This window comes from Cnephaeus nilssonii, assembly GCF_951640355.1.
Source record: "Cnephaeus nilssonii genome assembly, chromosome: 13".
NCBI lineage: Eukaryota > Metazoa > Chordata > Mammalia > Chiroptera > Vespertilionidae > Cnephaeus > Cnephaeus nilssonii.
Genome location: NC_137084.1, coordinates 79,011,338 through 79,035,241, shown reverse-complemented (window position 1 = coordinate 79,035,241; position 23,904 = coordinate 79,011,338). Strand labels below are relative to the sequence as shown.

Below are 23,904 nucleotides of genomic sequence, written 5' to 3'. Positions count from 1 at the left end.
AGAACCGCCCCCCGGAGCCGGCGCCCCACGCACCCGGCGCAGGGAGAACACTTTTTCCTAGATGCCAAGGAAGCGAAAAAGAATTTTAACCTAAACATATTTGCATACGCCCCTCCCCTTCGTCCCGCCCCTAGGTGGCGCGGGCGCGTCGCCGAACACCAGCGCCAGGGGGCGGGGTGGGGGATGGGGAAGTCCTCCGAGAGCCGGGTTGGGCTCTCAGCGCGGTGATTGGTCGGTCCTGACTCCGCCTTCAGTGCATGTCATTAGCATATCATTAGTTGTCCGCGCTGGCTCCGGAGGAAGCCGCCGCCGCCAGTCTGAGGCAGGTGCCCGACATGGCGAGTGCTGTGCTGCCGAGCGGATCCCAGTGTGCGGCGGCGGCGGCGGCGGTGGCGGCGGCGCCTCCCGGGCTCCGGCTCCGGCTTCTGCTGTTGCTCCTCTCCGCCGCGGCATTGATCCCCACAGGTAGGTGTGGGACCAGGCCAATCGGCCCCCTAAATCTCCTAAGGCACCCCAGTAGCCGTAGCCGAGGGGTGGTGGTGGAAACGTTTCCATGACAACCGTCCCCCACTTCCTAAATCCGAAGCGCTGAGAGTGTGGAGAGGAAACTCAGGGCTAAGATGGAAGGGGCTGAGGGGATCGGTCGTTCCCTCCTCCCTTGTCCAGCTGGGTGTGAATTAGAGTCCTTAGGGATGGCTGCACCCACATCTTCTCTCCACGGCTTGGCGCGGAGTGGAGTGAGAATGGGGAGCCCGGTTGGGAGCGGGGCTAGAGAATTTGGAGGAAGGTGGTGGATCCTAGGCACCCCACCAACCGTCCAAACTCGCTGTTGTCCCCATAACTTGCAGTCCTCGCCTCTCCCAGGCCGCCCATTCACCACCACCTCTCCAGCGGACTCCCCGGTCCTCCATCCCCAAATCCTCCCGCGTCTAGCAGCCGCCTCCGTGAGCTCCCTCACTGCTCCACAGGACATCCCCAGACTTGTCTGATCGCTCTGCCCTCCCCGCGCTCTGCCTGTTCCCCGAACCGCGCGCCCCTAGGACTCCCCCCAGCCTGACCGCGGCCCCTCGGTCCCCTCCGCCCGGCTGCGGGTCTCCGTGGCCAGGCCCCAGGTAGGGAAAGTTACCCGGTCCGGCCCCGCGGGGGGCGTTTGCTCTCGCCGCCTCTGCGGGTTGGGGCCGGGAGCCCGCAGTCGGCCTGCCCCGCGACATCCTCTGCCGCGAGTGGGGACACCAGATTTCAGGCTGCCCGTCCTCTGAGCAGCCCGGGGGTGGTGGAGGGAGCGTTCGCGGCCTTTGCGCCACACGGGCACCCTTCGGGCCTCCGGGCGCCCCCTGTGTGCCGAGCTGTCTGGGGAATTTGCCCGGGGGCGGCTCTGCACGCCCCGCGCTTTCCCGGAGGACGCTGAGCCCTCGGCTGGAGCTGCCCGGTGGCTGCCGGAGTGCCGGGCGCGCTGGCGCGGACGGAAAAGAAGAGGGCAGTGTTTGCTTTTGCTAACAAAAGGGAGCTCTTCCCCCGCGAAGAGGCCGGCGGGGCTGCACCCGGCCTCCCGTTCCCGCCACCGCCGAGCTCAGCGGTCGCGCAGCTTCCCCGCGTCCCTGGCCTCCTGCGGCGGGCTTGGCGCGGGGAGCCGGGAACCGAGGCGCGAGGCCGCGGGGGGTTGCGGGGAGGGGGGAGGTGCTGGAGGCAATGCTGCAGGGCTGGGCGCCTGCAAAGCCCCTCCTTGCAGCTTCGGAGCTGCTGGACCCACGAGCAACAAGTGGCGGAGGACAGCGAGAGCTCAGCCCCCACCTGCAGAGCCCTGGGCCCGGGCCCGCGCAGCGCGGGAGCCGCCGTGCCGCTCCGGGCGCCGCTCCGCTCGGGCTGTGCCTTTTGTTTACACGCTAGAGGACACACAGTTACGTAAACACCGCAGGAGACACGCTGAATGAAATGGGGATGACTGGGGGTGCTCGCTTTGGATTTGGGGGATGCCGGGTTGCTTGTTTCCTCCCCAACACCGGCTTGCAAGGGAGCTCTGTTCGGGGAACCTATTGGGGACGTATAGGGGTGGGAATCTGGCAAGCAGCTTCAGTTCCAGAGCTGAGGATTTTTTTTTTCTTCCATGCCACGGTCTGTCTCTCCGGATGTTGTTTATGTGTTTTCCCCCCTGTGAATTCTTAATTTATGAGTTACGAGATAATTGGGTTCAGCCGATGCCGGGGTGCTTACAACTTCATTTCGGGTAATGTCTCTGACTGGATGGGTTCAATAAAATGTTCCTGAAAGAGATTCTTCGTGCTGCTGCATTGTGAAAAGCGCCAGTGTCAGTTAAACGTGAGCGTGAGTAAAGGCTGGGTAACTGGCGCATAATAGAGGCAACAATAGACTTGTATTGGCTGCAAAAAAGGGGGAGGGGGGAAGCGCTGGCCGGGAATATTGCCTTTTGACAAAAAATGGGAGCCGAGCAATGCCGCCTGGCAGCAGAGCAGGATTAGATGACACCCCTCCGTCAAGCCTGCTCATTGAAGGCGCGGAGTAGTAACAGCGGTACTATATTTGTCCCTCTCTCGCGGTAAGAAAGAAGTTGCCTTCCTAGCGAGGGCTGTGTGCTGACTTGGAAAGGAGCGGTCTGGAACTCAGCCGTGCATGTCAGAGCTACAGGAAAATTCTGTTGCCAGTTACCATGGAAGCAGCTTCTTGCTCTTGTGTACCTCCCTGTTTATATTTTGGTTATCAGATTGTGTTCAAATTAGAAAGTAATTGGGTTTGATTTGTAGTGAGGAGGTAGATGATTTTCAAATCCTTTAAAAAAATGCCTTTGTGTGTGCGCGCGGTCAGTTTGAGAAGGGGTCTTGGTCTAGCCCCTGGCCCTAGCCTACCAGAGAAGATGTCAGCTGGCCACCGTGACTTCTCTCCCTTAGTCCTCTTAGTTTAAGCGTTCTCAGAGGCCTCCAGCCCCACTCCCAGGATTAGAGAAACCTGTTGGAGCTGTCTTCTCACTTCATTGGCCTTATTTCATTGACATCCTTGCTGGGGTAGCAATCCAGGGCCATTGTGCAGTAGCTCCAGGTTATGTCTCCCCCTGTAACCGAATCCATCCTCCTTTGGAGAAAATCTCCCAGCCCTCCTGTGGTGTTGGGATGCTGATGAAATGCAGCTAAAATGGGGTCTTCTGAGCTCATTCCAGTGTAAGTCATGCCTGTTAGGTTTTAGGTGCAGGATGTTGTTCCTGATCCTGAGCAGACAGGTCCTCTTACCGTTCTCAGCATCCCAGAGGGTGGCTGCTGGGTGGGGCTTTGCGGTGGCGCTGGCAAGCCCAGAGGCTGAGTTTTGCTTCTTGGCCTGTCGGGGCTTGAAGACCAGGATGGGGACTTTGCAGAAGTGCCGCCCGCTATTGTTGCCTTTCCGTGCATCAAATTGAATAGCCACAGGAGGGACTCGCACTTGTCTGAGATAGCTTTGATAAAATATCCCTCATTAATGCCACTTTATATTTACAGTGTGTCACTGGAGACGCACAAGGCTTCATTTAGTGACTTGTGTGACGAGACAAGCTTGCATTATTTGCCTGGGACATTTTGGAGGAACAAGAGACCCATTGAGCAATCTTTTGAAATGAACAAATACGGAAAAAGGGGGGAATAAAAGAGGAGGCAGTTCTGTGGAACAAGAGCTTTATTCATATGGATGTTGTACATGCTTTATCCCGTTTTCTCCAATGGGCCTCCTGGTAAAGGGGAGTGGGACCTGGATAAGCCAACAGGCAGGACACTTTCGCATCCTCTCTCACTTCCTGACTTCGTATTCTTATCTGAGTGGGTCCTCACCTCCCTAACTGTTCATCTCACTCCACACCCTCCAACACCTCAACAGGTAGCAGCTTTCCTGGGTCTGACAGGGAGATTTTTGAAATCCTTCCCAGCTCTGAATTTCAACAGAAGAAAATGCTAGCTACCCGCTGAGGCTGATGGTTGTTGGAGGATATATTGGTTGAAGGGAAAGAGATGTCACCTTTCGGTGACATGTGTCAAGAAGGTGGTTGGTAGGAAATGTCCGATTGGCAAGATGTCTTGCAATTATAATATTAGTCTGACTATTTATTTTCAAAGAAATGCTGTGAAAACCAAAATCCAAAATTTGATGGTGCCCTTGAAGTTTGCAGTGCCTTCTGCCCCCACTCGCTACATTTTGGCCGCCTACATATGTGAATTCTTATTCCTTGGCTTATGTTGCTAATGATTTTCAGACTTTAAAAAACTGATAATATTGCTGTGAGTATAAACTGTCTTATTCCCTGGGTTTCTGTGTGTGCTAATCAGTCACTTAGAATTTACATTTAAAAAATGTTGTGTGTGTGTTTAATAAAAGGCCCATTTTTACCTGAGTGACCTTCTTAAATTGGGCTAAACTAATCGATGCTATGATTTGAACAGAAATTTACCAGCATATGAAGAAATTTATAAAAAATTAATCCAAAGTATTCAAATGCTGTATCTCCTTCTTGGGAAGAATAGTACTGACCATTATGCTGGGCTTTTTAAACTGAAAATCCAGCACAGAAAGGAGAAATCACACAGCGACATCTGTTGCAGAATTGAAAATTTGCTGCTTTGAGTTGGAAGCAATTAGTTCCGTATAAGCACCTAATGGTATCAATTACTGTGTGTGTGTGTGTGTACTCATACAAATATGTATATATACACACATATGTACATAGATGCACATGGAGAAACTCACCCAATACAGTATTCATATTCACATTTTAAAAGTATTTAATATCAAATGTTCACTTTAGCACCGAAGCTTTTTTTCTTAATGTCACCTGTTGGGGAATGTGAGATTTTTATAATCCTGGCATTGTTGGAAGGGGGAGGACAGTGTTAGAAATCATCTGGTGAAATCCCATTACTTCCCAATGAGGCAGCCGCAGCCCAGAGAGGGCAGGGCCTTGCTTACCACTGCACTGAGGCCCAGTTACCTCTGCACCCGGGACGGGGAGCGGGTTCCCTGGATGCCCAGCCAATGGACCTTCTCTTCCACCTCCCAGCAGGGATGCCCAGAGAGGGATGTGGATCACGGGGAGACAGTATCTTGGCCCGGAATGGTTTGTATTCTGAAGGCAGCAAGATTTATTGCTGTTTTAAGTAATAAACCCATGGCTCAGAGGAGTGACCTCTGGGAGGAAAGGCCCAGCTCTTGGTAAGGTTGTCTTTGGTGTTGACAAATGATTCCGAAACCTCTGGACTTGATCTGGCAGCCACAGCGTGAACGCCATCCCGAGCGCCTCCACGGGGGAGCTCAGGGTTGTGTTGCTGTGATAAGTGAAGTGCATGAAAACCAGGTTTCAGAATCCTCAGCTTTAGTTTTTTAAGCTTTTGACTTGCCTTTTCAAGGGTTCATACTTACAGTAGAACTCTTTCCCCCTGACTAAGGGAAAAGGAGGGTCCTTCATTAACGAACAAGAACACATCTTGATGTCCTTACCAGGTGCGCACCCCTTTTTACTAAGCAGAGGAAAAGCTGAGTATGATTTGTTTCTTTTTTAAAAAAATATTTTTTTTTGCTAGATGACTTTTTTACATTGATCATATTTTCTTTACTTTCCCATTTTATTATGAAAAATTTCAAATATATACACAAGCAGAAAGACCATAATTAACCCTGTGTGCACATCACCTAGTTCAGTGATTATCCACCCACGGCAACCCATCCTCTGTCCTCTGTGCCTGTCCTCCCCTTCCCAGCTTGTTTCAAACAAATCCTGGACATCCTATTATTCCTTCCATAATTCACTTTAGAACGAATCTCTGTACAGTACATTCCTCCTTCCCCCACCCTCCTAATCACAGTACCGTTAGTTCAATGTACATCTCCCCAACTGGCCTACAGAGTTTTTGCCCTCCCTGGCTTTACTGAGGACAGTACCCAGAGGGAAGGCTTGTATGGTGGGTAAAGCTGAGGCAGAAACCACGAAGCCAGAGTTTGATTACTGCCTGTACTGAGGAGACCTGTTTGCGTGGTTTGGTTTATTTTGAGCAAGGTTTTGTTTGGATTGGGTAAGATGAGTGTTATTGTTGTGTAAATATGGTTGTGTAAATATGCAGTAATTGTAGCTAATCCAGCCACTGTGGTGTGCTTTGAGAAGCACGGTGCGAGATTGCATTTCCAGTTCTCATAATGAATACCTCCACCGGAGGACTTCTGTTAGGGTGGCTGGGGGATACATAGCTTCATTTGTATGTTTATCTTAAAATGCCTCCATGGTATATAAATGCCTTTGCATTTTTTGAATATAAGGCTTAAAAGAAAAAAATCCTTTTCCCATTTCTGACTGGCTTAGTGCTACTTTCTCCCTGTATTCTGTAACTGAAGTGATCGCAAAATTCTCCCTCACTGCAGGAGACCCGTACGACAAGCTGTGAGTATTCGGGCTGGATTTTTGTAGGATAGGGGCACCAGGTAGGGAGAAAAAAGGTGACTGTTTTTACTGATCAGTATTTGCCCCATTGATTTAAAATATGAACTTTTAATTTTAACTAGAAATGTTGAAATGCTTCCGTATTAATTTCTGAACTTCTTTGTGTTTTTTTTTTTGAAAATAGGTTGTTCCATTTTCCAAAGTTCATGAAATGTGAGTCTGTGCGCGCATGCGTGTGTGTGTGTGTGTGTGTGTGTGTGTGTGTGAGTGTGTGTGCGCGTGGCTGTGTGTTAAGAGGTTCTTTCTCAAATGTATTTAATGTGGACTATAAATCAGAAGCATTTGGTTTTTTGGTTTCCAGCCAAACAAGCAATTACACATGGGATGGTTTTGAGGGGTCTGAGCTGCCCGGCCAGGTGAAAAGCACAAAAGAATGCCTACATTCAAGGTTTGGGGCGGGGGAGCGCCACTAAATTCGAATAAACAGCCTTTGTTTGGAAACCAGCAATGAAGGAAGGAACCCACTGGAATGTTTGTAATTACAAGTAGCACCTCCTTGTTTAAATTTCAGAAGCCACAGTTTCTTTTTCAGAGATTTAAATTGCAGGCTCCAGCCAGCAGCTGCTGTTGTGGTTAATGGGCAGTTTCTCTTTGAAGACCTTCCAGTGCTGGTCTCAGAAGCGTGGTGCACTTGGCCTTGAACTAGGGTGAGAAGAAAAGGCACTGGAGGGGTCTATGTACATGCACAGCAAAGGCCATGTGTGGCCTTTCCTCCTCAAAAGAGAAGCCCGCGGTCAGGTGGAGAGAGCTGGCCCCGAGGAGATGTTACGTGACAGGTGTCTTGAATCTCTTAGGAGAGTTGTGGGCTGGGGAGAATCTTTTCTCTTAGTAGATGTTTTACTGGAATATAGTCATTTGACCCAACATTTTGATCTAGATATTTCAGAAATGTTAAATAGGCTTGAATGAAAGTGCTCTGATATATATTTAAATGCTACTCAGTGTTTGAAGTTGATACTCCAATGACATGGACCTTTAAAAATGCCCAGAATAAGTACCTCGCTCTTGGCAGTCTTCCTTGGTAAGGTTGCGCTCTGATCTTCTTCAGCATCCAGCAGTGACTGTAATGCCAGGTTGGAATTAAGTTAGGAGGTCCCTAGAGGGGGCGGGGAGGAATCTGCCCAAACACCAAGGGCTCACCTGCCCCAATCTCATCTCCCATTGTCTGCACCCTCTCTCCACTTGGCTAGGATTAACCTAAAAGTTAACATGTCAAAAATGGAACTTTCATCTTTTTCTGTCATTGCATATGACACCATTGTCACCCTGGTCTCTAAGGCCCCTAAATTTGGAGTCCTTTCCCTCCTTAACTTCCACTCTTGGCTGAAATAAAATGGGCTGATTGCTTCTCCACAGCATTCTCTGGAAGCCCCAATGTCCTGCCTCTGCAGATCATGTAGTACTAGCAGAAGCTTCCTAGCCAGGCCCCCTGACCACTCTGTCAGAATATGTCCACCTGCCACCGTGCTAGTTCTTCTCCGGACAGGATCATGCTGCGTCCCTTTCTGAAAACCCCGTCTCACATGCTTGCTTCTTGTATCGGCTCAGAATCCACACTGTTTTGTCTTGCGGCTGTTCCTTCCTCAATTGCTGTCGCACTCCCTCTCTAATTGTCCTAATTTTTTATTACTTTTTAGCCCAATTCTGATGGGACTGGAAGACCGTGATTCTCCAGTGAACCAGAGGAAGAAAGTGGTTCCACTGATCCGTCTTCAGCTGTTGCCTTTGCGTAAAACTGCTTTCTTATCTGTTTTCCTTAGGTTTATAGGTGTAAGACGCCTGATTCTCCTTGCCTACCTTGAGAATAAACATCTTCCCTTTGCATCTTTCAGTTTAACTAACACATCCTTTTTCTGCTTTACGGGTATATATGTTTATATGTTGTTGTTTTTTTTTACAGTAAGCGGAAGTGTGTAGATATTATGGCCATTATTTTACTGAAAAAATTTAAAGGTTAGAATGCGGAAAGTGTGTCACACCTGTTTGGTGGTATGTGTTTGAATGAGGGCAAATTACAGGCCGGCAAAGTAAAACCTTCAGACACAAAGGCAAGCCCTTTAGGATAGGAAGGGCTCATAATGGTCAGGGTCAGGGTCAGGGTCAGGGTCAAGGGGGCTTCACCTGGAGCTGCTGCTGTGCTGTAAATGAGACCAGGCCCCTGCAGATGGCCCAAAATATGAGCCGTTTTAGAAGGTGGTTGGTGCTCATGTGTGGTCTGTCCAGTTACCAAGAAGTACCTCCCGGGGGGGCCGGCGGGAAGTGCGCTACAGCCCAGGCCTTTGCTAGCCAGTGTTTGAATCGGCCTGGACCCCGGGGGCAGTGCTGCCTACCTACAGTCCTCTCCAGCGCAGCACTTTAGCTGATGACATCGGGGCTGAATTGTCACTGGCTCTCACTGCTAAACCTTTTATCTGAAGGATCTGTTCACAGCCTTTACCTGGTAATGGTATGTGCCGCAGTTCACCCCTTACTTTTTCCTTGTTTGGATCCTTCCTCTGCCTGGTTCAGTTTTTGCTAGTAGAAGGTTACATAGCATGATACTTCAGTGATACGAAAACTTGATGACCCTGGAGCAGTGGTCGGCAAACTCATTCGTCAACAGAGCCAAATATCAACAGTACAACGATTGAAATTTCTTTTGAGAGCCACATTTTTAAAACTTAAACTTCTTCTAACGCCACTTCTTCAAAATAGACTCGCCCAGGCCGTGGTATTTTGTGGAAGAGCCACACTCAAGGGGCCAAAGAGCCGCATGTGGCTCGCGAGCCGCAGTTTGCTGACCACGGCCCTGGAGTCTTTGGAGACAGTCTTGGGGAAAAGGTGTGTATTTGGCTCTTTGCCGAACGTGCCTGTGGTCAGCGAGCCGCCCAGACTTACTACAGTCATCAGCCTGATTGCCTCGTCTGAGCAGGCAAGGAACGTCGCTTCATCCCTCTTGGGGAACCCCTTACCCACCCCATAAAACTTCACCAACAGGGAGAAAAACAGGTAATCTAGTACTAAATCACTGCTCGAATGGTTTTATCACTTGACAGGTTCACATAAAGATGAGCTTAAATGACTTCGAGCTTCACTTTTCCCCGTGCGTGTCCGGCGAGCACGCCTGGAGCCGAGACCTCAGTTTCCTTTCTTTCAGTTGGCTAGTCATCACGTGAATGTTGGTTGTTGATCCTTTCCCTTTTCTGAAGCAGCTCTCCGTCTCCGGCCCAGCTGGCCAGCGGAACACCCAGCGTAGGTTTCCGAGTGACGAAGCCCAGAGAGTTAGAAAGAGCAGAAACAAGCTGCCTTACAGGGGGCTAAACATAAAATAAGATCATATATGTGAACATACGTGAAAAGGGAGTTTTATGTGTATGTGTGGCTTTTATTAAAACCGCCACTATTGAGTGATGCGGGTTTTATGTCTCAGACTACTGCTGATCACGTTTGTAAATCTCACATGTTTGGGAATACTGAAACATAAATACCATGCTGATGGGATTAATTCAGCATATACTGTCGTCTCTAAGGTGAAACTGAAGAATAACCTGGAGTTTAAAAATTTTTTTGTAACTAAATGGAATCATCTAGTACTGACAGTGATTACAATCTCAAATTTCTGGACCTTTTTTTAACAGAGAGGGGACTATATTATTTTACCTAACCCTCCTGTATTTTAATCCACTATATTTAAATGAAGAATTTGGCTCGGCTGGTGTGGCTCAGTGGTTGAGTGTCGTTCCCAGGAACCAAGAGGTCACTGCTAGATTCTTGTCAGGGCACATGCCCGGGTTGTGGCCTCGATCCCCCGTAGGGGGTGTGCAGGCGGCAGCTGATGGATGATATTTCTCTCTCATCAATGTTTCTCTCTCTCTATCCCTCTTCCTTCCTCTCTCTCTAAAAATCAATAAAAACGTATTTTTTAAAAATACTTTATTAAAAATAAAAAATAACTTGGGTAAGGCACCTGGTGGAAAAATGAGAATTTAAAAGTGACTTTTAAGTGGAGCGGCTGCTTTTACACCAGGCATTATGTTGGGCGCATCCATAGTTGGGTGGGTTGATGTCTGTCTTCCATAAGTTTACAGTCAATTTTTTTTCAACTTTTATTTTGAAAACTTTCCAAACCACAGGAAGGATGAAAGAAAAGTACAATGACTGCGTGTACTTCCCCGGGTTCATAGACGGTTACAAGCTGCCCGTTTGCTTTCTCTCTAGCTCTCTGAATAATGTGGACACACATTTCTTTTTTCACTGACCCAGGTGGAAGTAAGTTGAAGGCAGTGACACTACCCCCTGGGTGACTTCAGCTCCTAACTCCTGAGAAGAAGGACATGTACCTGCGCGGCCTCAGTACCATTATTGTGTTCAAGGAACTCAACATTGATTTAATAATACCTGATATCCAGCCCATATCCAGACTTCTCTAGTTGTCCCAGTAACACCCTTTATATGTTTCCTCATCCTTCCTGATCTAGGCTTCGTCAGAGACCACACACTGGATTTGGTTTTCCTGTCTTCCTTTCCCTAGTACCGTTCCCTCCCTGTACCTTTGCTTTCGAGGCTTTGTAAAGGGGGCTGTCTGTCATGGCGTGGACATTTGGATGCGTCCAGACCTGCTGTTTTATAGGCCGTCCCGTCCCGTCCCACAGTTCCTCTACAGATTGTTGGATCGTTTCCTCATAGCTCCAGTCACACTGCAGACCTGGGCAAGAACGCTGCATGCTCATGTTGCCACTTCGCCACCTTCTTACAGAATCACGTCAAAGGGATGTAATATCAGTTTGTCATATTATTGGTGATGGTAAGCTTGATCCCTTGGTTAGTGATAAAAATTTAGTTACTTCGTTTCTGTGGATTTATTGATTTGTCTATTAATGTCCCTTTATGATTAATAAATAATTTGTGGGCTATTTTGAGCTGAAGATCCTGTTTTCTAATAACATTTCATCTAGCATTTTTAGCAGCACTGATAAATCTTGTCTGATTCAAATATTATACCAGTAGGCCCTGGCTGGGTGTCGTCCCATACACCCAAAGGCTGGGGGTTCAATTCCCAGTCAGGACACATACCTAGGTTGCGGGTTCCATCCCTGGTCGGGATGCGTGCGGGAGGCAACCGGTCGATGTTTCTCTCTCTCTCCCCCTTCCTCTCCCTCTCGAATCAATATAAAAACATATTCTTGGGTGAGGATTAAAAATATATGTAAGGGTAGTTACTAAATTGTGGTTTTTTTCTAATTCTGTCATTCCCCGGCCTTGGCCAGAGGCAGGCTTGCCTGAAGAAGAGCTTGCCTTGCCGCCTCTCCTTTGATAAAAATCACAATGGACTCAGATTTTAAAAATTCAGTGTGATTATATTTCATTATCATCAAATTTGGCCAGTGGGAACCCCTTTAGTCTGGCTCCGATTCCTTTTGATATATCTCTGTTAATTTTTAAGAACTTTCTTATTTTATGTCACAAGATATCTAAGCTCACATTGTATTTTCTCTGCCCCAGACCTGGAATCAGCTATTTCTCCCAGATGTCCTGGTTTCTTTTCGTATTTAAATATCAGAGGAGTGCTCATTGCTATAGACTTATCTTTGTTTCAGTGGGCAGAACTAGGATATATTTGATGTCTTATAGTTAATACAAAATAGTTTTGGAATTACTCCACTAAGACCACTGTAGACAACGAATCTACCAAGTATAGCTCACGCTTTTTTGCCTTTAAATGAGATCCCACGGAGACTAGGCAGAGTACTGTGTTCACAAGATCACAAGTAACAAGGCTCAACAATCAAATCTATAAAGAGAATTCTCACTTCCTCCCTTACCTTCTGGCCATTCCCATCCATCTTCCTATATAGTAGCCAATTCCATTCCTTTCTCATGTATCCTTTCTATTTGTCCTTTAAAAAAAATAATAGTATTGTTCTTTCTTTTCACACATTCCACAAGCTCTGTTAACATCTGCTTATATTCTGTCTCCTTATTTGACAAACCCTGGGTTCTCAGTTATTTTAATGAATTGCCCCCATTTGGCGTTATTTTACTTTAGAAGCCTTTATATTTCTTTTAATTCTCCAAATTACTTATATGAAAATAGCTCCTTCCCATACAGTGCAGTGTGTCTCTGATGTTTAATAATGTCGCCTTATTCTGTTTCTCACTGTTATCTTTTACCCTCTCCTCCGCCACTCAAGTGACGTATCTGTTTCTCAGGCCTCACTGCCCCACTCCGCTCCCTTTTCTAAGTTGTGGTGTCCTTAGTTCTTCTGCACAGCCCTTCGCATCTAAACCTCAGACTGTTCTAAAACTGTCTATTGGATATTTCAATCTCGATGTCCACAGTTACCTCAAATAACATTACTGACAAAGCAACTATCACTTATTTAGTGTCTTCATTCATGATCGTATTTAATTCCCACTGTCACCCCATGAGTAGTGACCCGTGCTGCTTTATTCCAGATGAGGAAGTGGAGAGGATGATAGATCCCTTGTCCAGAAGGCACAAATAATAAGTAGCAAAACCAGATCTATTTTCAAAACCCATAGTTTTAAACACAACTATATTTTCCTAAAATTCAAGATGTCTACAACGGAACTTAGCATTTTTTCTCCCCAAACCTCCCTCCATCCTGTGTTTACTCTTGAGTAGAAGGGTACCACCATTGACCCAATGAGTTAAATAAATCTGGGAGACATTTTAGGTTTCTTCCTTTGCTATCCTTAACCCCTCTGTTAGTTACCAAGTCCTGCCTACCTCTTGCATTCACTCATCTATTTCACCACCACTGGTTTAGTTGACCCTTATTCTCATTTTACAGACGACGAAAGATTTAAATTAATATAACAGCCCCTTAATTGGTCTGTTTACCTCTAGTCTCATCCCTTGTAATGCATCCTTAATACTGCTTTAGACAGATCTTTCTAAAATACACAATAGATTGTCACTCTCTTGCTTAAAATCTTTGCCCGTTTTCTCAGCACCTTGAAGACCAAGCTTGCATGGTTTCCTCATGGCCAGCCGTGCCCTTCCTCACCTGACTCCTGTCTTCCGCTCAAGCTCACCTCCTGCCACCTGCACACACCGTGTTCTTGCTTTAGGACTTGCTTTAGGTGCTACACACTGTTATTTACCAAAGTAAATGTGCCCGACGTAAGCCATGATCCCACAGGCTCTCTGCTTTTTATGTTACGGCTCCTCCTGAGACACCCTTATGTATGTGGCTGATTTAGACATGTCTTTCAGATTTAGCTCAAGATTTTGCAAAGAAACTTTCATGACTCTTCAGGTTGGCTAGAAGCCTTTTCTTTGTGCCCCTCCTGACTTACCTTCTTCCTTCCCATCAAGCATCTTTCTCTGAATCGCCCCGTGTTCCTTCTATATGCCTGTGCATTCGTATTTGTCCAACTTGTTTTCACCAATAGAAATGTCGCACCCTCTGGTCTTCCGTGTCAGCATGTTTGACTCCTATGCATTCAAAAGACCCAAGTCCAGAGTTTTTCAAATCTAATCTGATTGCCAGCCTGAACGTAATGTCTTCCTTTCAACTTCCATTACAATTTCTCTAGCCATTCCATGACATTTGACACCTTCTACATACATATTGACATGTGTCTATGGATATATGTATCCTAACCTTTCTATAGGAGGGACTATTGTTCATCTTTGTTCTCTTAACAGAGCACAATGCCCTACATAGTATGTGCTCAATAAATGCTTGTTGAAACAATGAATGAAATGGAAATTAGGTATCCATCAAATTGTTTCTGGCCCTTTCAAAATAAGTATGAGCAGAGGACAAAATGAAGACCAGTGTAAAAATGAATCCCTCAAGGTTGTTTTTTCACTCACATTTTCCTATTACACAATCTGATTTCAATATGTATGTAGTCTCTCCTTTCTTACTTGTTCTGAATCCTGGTAGTTGGGGAATAGAATTTGTACTGGGCCTTTGTGTTAATAAATTTAACTCAGTGTTTGTCTTATTATCAGCTTTTAGAACTGTACCTCTTGGTGGAAGTTGTTTATTCTCTCATTGTGGATGAAGAGCTATCGGAATGCCTGAGCTTTTCACAGTCTGGCAGACTGACTTTTAGTGTGTTTGTTCATACTTGGTTGTTGGGCAATCGTTGGAGAGATATTAGCCCACCAGCCCAGATAGGAAACCTCTTTCTATTTATTTAATCACTCCACAGCCCTGAGATGGCCAGACTTTGTCATTGCTAAGGCCATACTGGCACTTCAGAGTTGAAGCGACAAACCAAGAAACTTATCCCAGGGGCCATCTGCCCCTCTTCCGCTCAGTTTTCATGATTCTTTTCTTAAAACTGAGAGATAGTCTCAGGAGAGGCACGGGGAACACAGAGATTTACACCTCAGGGTGACGGTTTTCCCATACAGTAATAAAGATCTATGTGGAGTCAGTGGCTACAGGATCAGAAAACAGATCACAGTAGTTGGATCAGACGTGAGAAATGGCTTGATGCTGTGTTTTAAAAACATGAGATGGGTAAGGCAGTCTGTTTTACGGAGATGCCTGCGCTATTTGTGTGGCTGTAGTTGGTGCTAAATAAAACTGTGGCAAAATTAAGCTTGTAAAGTTAATTGCCTACTACCAATCTAGTTTTAAACAAAGATTTCCTGCTGGTCGTTGATGGAAGATGGGGGAAATTTTATATGCAGGCAGAGGGAGAGAGTTTGCTAACATTACCTTTTAATTTAGGAGAAGTTTGGAGCTTGTTTTTTCCTGTGACATAGAGGTGGAACCCACTCTAACCAGAGTGTACTGCTGTAATATTTAAAAAATGCATTAGTGACGCTGATATATCTGTGACCTTGTAAAGGCGTTTTTTTTGAGGGGGGAGGGGAGCCAGCTTTTTTCTCACTGTCCTAAGTGATGTCTGCTTAATAACTCTCACTCCCTGTCAGAACTGGGAGGGGCCAGAGGACCCATCAGAACTTGTTTTCATGGCTTATTCCTAAGGTGTGCCCTTCACTTTCCCATCCACCCATTTAGAATTCCTTTCGCTGCCTAAGGCATGCATCCAGCCTAGACTGTGTTTGGTGTTTAAAATGCTCCGAGGTAAGGGGAATCGTAGCATTTTATCGAAGCTTCCCTTGTAGCTGTAGAGCTCTGTATTGTCTTAGGTTACACAGCTTGAAGTTCTTAGGCATCGTGTATGGATTACTGCAATTAGTTGAGGTTTTGAGGGGAATGACATAGCTCCATGTACCATTTCCCTTTTGTTGGTAGATAATTTTTAGGGGGGTTTGACTTCTTAAGAAATCCTTCAAGGTAGAGGCATTAAACCCTTTCTTTCCACCATGAATCTTGGTAAATATATCTTTATTAGCATAGCCTACTGTCAAGTACTATGAATGGTTTGATAGCGATATTTAAGAAAAATTGTATCTTTCAAACACAAATTTTGTCAGTTTATTAATATATAGTATATGATAGATATTCCCTAAGAGAGAGAAGAGGCTAGTTAATTTCTTCTAGAATTAGGTGAGTAATCTTTCAAGCATCCTATTTAAAAACAATTGCTCTAGGTCCTATTTATTTCATTATTTTGGTCATTTGCATGAAAACAAGTTGATTCTTTAAATAACAACCCCATTCAGTGTTCTTTTCCTTGTAAAATGTTATTCATCAAGTATTATATTCCATCCATGCAGTAGCATGAGTCAGGCCTAAAATAGTAATGGAACTTTTTTTCTTTTTTAACAAAAAATATCTCCCATTTTATTTTCATTTACCTATGATTTATCTCTTCATTCTTGTTTCATAAAGTGAATGCATACAGTGTTATACTTTAACAGAATATTTTTAAGGTATTAGGATTTTTTAAGATAAAGTCATCACCTTGAAGATTTTGACCTGGACCTTTCATGAAATAAAGGAGCAAGAAAAAGACAGACTTACACAAAAAGATGAATATATAATCTACTTATGGAATAACTGATAAGAGTAAAATTCATTTTATAACATTTATCTGGTTCTAGTTCCCAAAGCTCTACCATTTCAACAAGAGGATATCTACATTTATATATTGGATAGCCAAGGCATCCCCTTTGAAAAAATGTTCAACTCTTTTGAAAAAGGTTTAAAAACCAAGGGCCTAAACAGAATGAGTCCTTTCAGGTTGAAAATGACAAAGCTAGAGAGAATGAATGATAGTTTACTAGAGCATATCAGGGCTGAGGCCAAAACCACAGGCAGCAATGAGGAATGTGACTGTAGCCTCAACAGAGAACTGGATTCGGAGCTGGGATTTCAGATCACTGTCATCTCCCTCTTTCTATCAGAAGGTTAGAAAGAAGGGAGCTAACATGGAGTTGGAGTATCTACAAGGCTTTTCATTTAAACGAAGTCTTGCAAACATGGGCAAGATTTTCATCAAGAAAGATGGTACATTCCAGGCTGAGGAAGAAGGAAAGCTAAAATGGCTAATGAGAGATGAGATTAGCAAAAGATAGCTGGGGTCAAGATTGTGAAAAACCTTTAATGCCAAATTTAGATTTAGTTTAGGAGATCATGGGGATTTTGAACAATGAAGAAACTTTGGATTGGTGTTGTAGGAATGTGATTTGGCAATTGTTTGTGACCAGAGAGAAATGAGAAATTGGTTATCGGTGTAATAATTCAAGTAACTAGGGTGGAGGTGGAAGAATAGAGGTAAAATTGATTGGATTTGGTGGCTAACTGGAGAATGGGGATTGAGAAAAAATAAAGACTGGAAATGAAGCTGTGCTCTGAATTTGAACTTGAGTGGCTTAGGAGAATGGCTATTCAAATGAACAGAAATACAAATATATGGTAGCTTTTATAAGGGAAGACAATAAGCTTGGTTTTGAATATATTAAACTTGAGCTGCCATTAGAACATGGTGGAAATGTTTGGAAGGTAGTTTGAAATGTGGTGCTGGAATTTAGGAGAGAAGTTGGGAGCAGAGCTGGAGATAAGATTTGAAAGTCATCTGTAAAGAATTAATAGTGGAAGTTCTATATTATGCATTGATTCAGTTATTTATTTGATATAAATGTGTTGAAATGACCAAAGCGTGCCAAACATTGTATTAGGTGCTGGAGATGAGTGTATGAGAGGTCCCGAAGGGGTGATGCATCGAGGTAGAATGTTAAGGAAGGTGTGTTTTTCGGAGGCAAGATAAGGAACTGTGTGATGAACACCAGGAAGGACTAGTCAGAGGACTGGAGCTTAATGTTGCTGACAGAGGAGGGAGTAGTAGATGGAAGATAGGCCTGCTGATGTGGGATGGAAGTTCGTTACGTTGCCAAAGAGTCAGAAAGTGGGGAGAAGAATGAATTCTCTTGGAAGTGAATGAATTCTAGGGAGGAGGTTGTGTAAGAATGAAGTTAGACTTAGGTAACAGCCAGTCACACAGCTAGGATATGGCAACACTGGAACCAGATTCAGATTTTTGGACTGGAACTCCAGTTCTCCTGGTAGTGTACCAGCACACCCGATCGTGCCGTCACCGTGCTATAGGGAACTGTGGAGTGTCCATGTTCCTTAGAATGTTTTTAAAATGCTTGAGGTTGTGATGTTGAATAAAGAACAAATTAATAAACCTCACAACTGTCCTTGTATTTTATGTAATGAACGACGGCTTTGGCAGGCAGAAGCATGGAGGGAGGATGGTGAGAAGCTGTTTGTCTGGGATTGTGTTTCTTTAACAACCTCCACCAGAGAACAAAAACAAATCTTAGTGTAGCGCAGGGGAGCACTTTCAGGATGGCAGGACGAATCTAGGTCAACTTACTGGCAACTCTTATTCTTCAGGTAGATTAATGTTTGCATCCTGGTTTTCAACATACTGTGCAAAGTCCAGAAAGACTGGGCATGGTTCCTTAGTGAAGATTAGTCAGCAGGGGGTCACGGATTAAATGGATGTGTGGGAGCATTTTTCTTTACAGCTGAGTAATGAGAGTATAGCTCAGGCCTGATACGGTAACCTGCATTTCCTTAACTCTTCCATGTAAAAGATACATCTTTGTGGGATTTTTCCATGTTGTCTTTAGGAGAGGACTGGTCTTCGGTAGGTGGTGGGACCGGAAAGTAGCTCAATTTAGCAGTGGGGTTCTGAAACGAGCTGGCTGGTCTAGCACCTTTAGCATATTTCCTCCTGCCATGCCGCTCCAGTGCTGTCCAAGAGAACGCTCTGTGATGGTGGAAATATTCTGTGTCTGTGCCGTCCAGGATGGTAGCCACATGTGTCTGTTGAGCACCTGAAATGTGGCTAGTGTAACTTTAAAAAAATAAATATATTTGCATTAATTTCAGAGAGGAAAGGAGAGGGAGAGAGGGATAGAAACATCAATGATGAGAGAGAATCATTGATCGGCTGCCTCCTGAAGCCCACAATCCAGGTGTGTGCGCAGACCTGGAATCGAACTGTGACCTCCTGGTTCATAGGTCGACGCTCAGTCACTGAGCCACACCAGCTGGGCAGAAGCTGACTTTTTAATTTTATTTATATTAAACTAGTAGCCCTGTGCACAAATCCGTGTGCCAGTAGCTCTCCGCCCGCTGCCCCGCCCTCCTGTAGCTCCCCCCACTCCCCTCTCCCCTGCTCCCCCCATAGCTTGCTGCCCTGCTCCCTCCTGTAGCTCTCCGACACACACTTGTAGCTCGCTGCCCCACCCTCCTGCTGATCCATGATCTGGTCGTTATGTGGTTGGTCGTTACGTTTCACAGCGTAATGACCATTTGCATATTACATCTTTATTATATAGGATCTTTATTATATAGGATAGCCATATAGGGCCCTAGCTGGTTTGGCTCAGTGGATAGAGTATTAGACTGCAGACCAAAGGGTCCTGGGTTCGATTCTGTTCAAGGGCACGTACCTTGGTTGCAGGCTCCTCCCCAGCCCAGACCCTGGTCAGGGCTTGTGCAGAAGGCAACCAATCGGTGTATTTCTCACACATTGATGTTTCTCTCTGTCTTTTTCTTTCTTTTCTACTCTTCCTAAAAATTGATGGAAAAATATCCTAGGTGAGGATTAATTAAAAAAAAAAAAGCCACATATGGCCTATTGTTACCATATTGGGTGGCATAGCTCTAGACTAAAAATTAGGATGCCAAATTGTCATGCTCATCAATAACATTAACTGGTGAGAGGAGGTTGGAAGAGGGGTTGAGTTAGGGTATTGACATTCATTCCAAATTCAGTAGATTTGTATTGAATCTTGGACTCAGCTTTTGTGGGCATCCAAATTGTCCATTTCTCTCTACTTTTCTCTTGCTTTTCATGTCTAAAAGCTTCTTGAATCTCTTGATTGTTCTTATTCATTTGAAGAATTACCCCTTTTGGCTTTACAGGGGTGTAGCTCATCTAGTGCACAGATTAATAGCTCTATCTTTGTCCTTAGAAAGCTGAGTCCTGAAGGTTACTGTTACATGACTGTACTACCATATGCCCATTCACATTGTTATCTTCTGTGTGTGCGATGCTGAGAGTGAGTGAAATGTGAAAAAAACATCATTCATTTTAAATAGTTTTGACTGCCAGGTTAATGCGACTCTTAAGCAGAGCTTCATGAGGTCTGGCCATAGTAACTGCTTTTAACTTGATTTAAAGTTCTTAAACATTCTGAATTGCTTCACCTAATCTTTTTATACTGAACGTACAATTTTCAGGCTCTTTTTTATTTTCAAATCCATAACTGACAGGTGCTCAACACTTCATTCAAATAGTTTTAAGAGTTTTAGAGAAAAGTTGAGACAGACTGGATTTACTGACGTCCGTTGGATTGAGATATTATGGATTTAGAGTAGATAGAGAGTGAGAAAGAAACATATGAAATAATTATTGCACATTCACTGCTTGCCCAATGACAGTGATTTGAAGTTTAATAACTAAGAAACCTGACAGGAAGCAAAAGGACCCTTGAGTTAACATCTAAAACTCAACATAAGAAATGAATATTCCATTTGAAATAAAAATTTTTATGTGTGGCCTCATTTGTTTTATTACATTTCACACTACACTGATGCACAGAAATGCATATATATATATATATATCCTATATAATAAAAGGCCTAATATGCTAAGTGTCCGGTCGTCCAGTCGGCCGTTCAACCAATCAAAGCATAATATGCTAATGATATGCTAAGGCCGCTCAACTGCTCACTATGACGTGCACTGACCACCAGAGGGCAGATGCTCTGACCGGTAGGTAAGCTTGCTGCTGGGGTCTTGTTGATCAGGACTGAGCGAGATGGGCCGAACATGCCCTGGAGCCCTCCTGCAGTCCCTCCCCAGCTGGCCAACCTCCTGTGTCCCTCCCTGGCCCCAAGCATATACCAGTGGGGTCCTTTGACCTGGCCTGCACCCTCTCGCATTCTGGGACCCCTTGGGGATGTCAGAGAGCTGGTTTTGGCTGGATCCCGCAGGCCAGGCTGAGGGACCCTACTGGTGCACGAATTCATGCACCGGACCTCTAGTGTGTGTGTGTGTGTGTGTGTGTGTGTGTGTGTGTAACAATAAACCTTTTCTTGAAATATATTGTACAGATTCTATGAGACTGTAAGCCTTGAAGGAACTAACTCTTTAAGGGAATTTGTGATGTCTAGAGCACAACAGATATTTCTCAAATGAAATTGACCATTTTATAAGAGAAATAAGGTCATAGGTCTTCCACCTCTATGTGCAATGACAAATGAAACTATGAAACTGCCCAGTGGCTCAACTTGAGAAGGCTCTGTACTATCTATAGTGAATATAGAGAAACTGTTTGTCCAAGAGTTAAAAGTTAATGTGATTATACATTTTGTTCTCAGCCTTTTAATGCCTTTTGATTAAATGCTGCATGTATGCACCCCCTCTTACATATTTGTGGTTATGTGTATCACCTACTAAGTGCTAGACACTGTGTTAAGTACTAGATTTACAAAGATGAATTTGGTCTCTTCCCTCCATAGACTTATACTGTAGATTCTTTTTAAAAATATATTTTTTATTCAGAGATGAAGGAAAAGGGAGAGAAAGATAGAAACATCAATGATGAGAGAGTATCATTGATTGGCTGCCTCCTACACACTTGGGACCGAATCCATAACCTGGGCATGTGCTCTGACCAGGAATGGAACCTTGACCTCCTGGTTCATAGGTTGATCCTCAACCATTGAGCCATGCTGGCTGGGCTACTGTAGATTCTTGTGTGGGAGATAGTAAAACAAAAACCTAATGCTATGTGCTAAGAACCATAATACCATGGTCTGTGAGTCCTGCAGAAGCACAGAAGAGGAGTATCTAACTTAGGATGGAGACTGAGTCAGGAAAGACTTTCAGGGCCTCTTTTGTGCTGGGTCTTGAAAGGTAGTTGGGAGATAGCCATACAGATGGTATTAGTGTTTCCAGGTAGGGAGAGAGTATGCGGACAGGTATGGAAGCATAAAAAACATGGGGTATTCTGGGAACTGCAAATAGTTTGGCACGGCTGGGGTGGGGGGAAGCCTTTGTGAGAGGAGGAAAAGGTGAAGCTGTAGAAGGTATGTGGGAGTCAGATAATGAAGCACAAACTGGGTAATAATGAGGAATCCCATGGAGTGTGTCAGTAGTGGGTGGGGAGAGTCAGATTGGCTGTGGGTGGAACGGATTAGGAGTATTAGAGAGCACAGGTAGGAGAACAGTTAGGGAGAAGCTGTGCCCTTAAGGTACTTACTATACAGTTTGGGAGGAAGTTGGTTTCAAGATGTGTTTGAGGGTAGAGTTTCATGACTGAGAGAATGATAAAAGGAAGACTAGTTAATGGTCAAGTTCTGGCTTAGCCACATAGGTGGGTGATAGGAGGTGAGAAGATGGGCAGTGTTGGGGTTCAGCTTTTAAAGAGGTTGTGGCACATGCAGGTGGAGATCTCTAGCAGCACTCGCTTGGAGCCAGGGTCATTGATGAGATCTCCCAAGTGTGTATACTGGGTAGGAGGAGAAGAGGAGCTTAGGACAGAACTTCAGAAACATCAACGATTACAGGTAGGCAGAAAACAGACCAGCGGAAGGAATGAAGAAGGAACTGTCAGAGATTTGGAGTAACATGAGGAAAGGTTTTTTGTTTTGGGATCCAAGAAATAAGAGAGTTCTCAGAAAGGAAGGGAGAAACACTGTCAAATGCTACAGGGAGGTCTGATAAGATAAAGGAGGCCATTCATGGACATAGCACTTAAGCATTTGTAAGGGACAACCTGCCTCACAATTTCAGTGCTGGGGAGGGTGGAAACCAAATGGAGCCGGTGGAGCAAATGGAGAGTGCAGAAAAGGAGGAGGGAGTATAGTCAAGAATTTTAAGAGGTGTGACTGGTACAAGTAAGGCCAGGGAGAAGGAAGTGGACATAAGGAGATGTAGGACTGAGGGGAATTTTATAATATGTATATTTATAAATTAGGGATCCTTGAGAAGGTATATATATACCTTGAAACCTATATAATTTTATTAACCAATGTCACCCCAATAAATTTAATGAAAACAATTATTTAAAAAACTCAGAATAAATATATGTATGAATTAATAAATCACCTATCTTTAAAATTAGACCGTTTATAAGATTAGAAATTCCAAACATTTGACCATTTATATATATATATATTTATATATATAAATAATAAGATATAATACAGAGAAAGATTGAATATAGGGAAGGGAGAGTTGATCCTGAGGCCCATGAGGAGGCATTTGCTTGGAGAGAAGAGACCTTTTCTTTTTTCTTCCTGAGATGGAGTTAAGGTAACCGGCTTTGAGAACAAGGGTGAATGTAAGTTAAACTGTATGTGGGAGGGCTGAGGACTCTGGAGGGAGGACCTCTTTGGGAAAGCAGGAATCCCTGTAGTACCTGCTGACTGTCCATGGAAGAGACAGCAGGAGGGAGGGAATACTGTAGAAGGTATTTCAGATCCCCTGGGAAAACTCGGAAGATTATAGAGAGCATCCAGCTGAGGTTGGAAATGACATGGTCTTGACCACAGTCCCCTTGGCTGCTGCAGATTGGCCTCCTTGGGTAGCTGACTGAATGCTCCTCTTTACCAGGTAGATACTTTGCTACTGAGGTGTCCTTGATATCTTCCTCCCTTTTAGAGGGAAGGCAGGTTAGTATATGACAGACGTTTAGAGCTAAAGGGATCATAAGACTAACCTCCTCATCTTGTAAACAAGGAAATGGAGGCTCAGAAAAGTGAAGTGACCATTGAAGTAAATCCAAAGCCAGAGCTAAGCCCGAGGGTTCTCTTTTCTGTACTTTGCTACCTCTTTGATAAGGGTAATGGATGAATCCCATTCATTATAAATACTCTTACTAACCTATTTGGAACTGGGAATCCTATACCATTTTCTTTCTTATCCAACTTGTTTTTCCCTTCTGTGCCAGGTTCAAGCAGGTACAGCCAAATTCTAGAATGATAAAAATAAGTAGGCTTATCTATTTCTAAATGGATTTTTTATTAGATGAGAATATT

General features: G+C 44.6%; 1 protein-coding gene across 3 annotated transcripts in view; it reads left to right on the top strand.

The window, feature by feature from the left end:
• The first annotated feature begins 327 nt into the window (after positions 1-327).
• CADM1 (cell adhesion molecule 1) overlaps positions 328-23,904 on the top strand; it is a 363,088-nt gene continuing 339,511 nt past the window's right edge. For all 3 annotated transcript variants that reach the window (XM_079787619.1, XM_079787621.1, XM_079787620.1), the window contains exon 1: positions 328-465. In XM_079787619.1, coding sequence (XP_079643745.1) covers positions 336-465 — 130 coding nt within the window. In that variant the 5' untranslated portion in view covers positions 328-335. The remainder of the gene's footprint in view (positions 466-23,904) is intronic.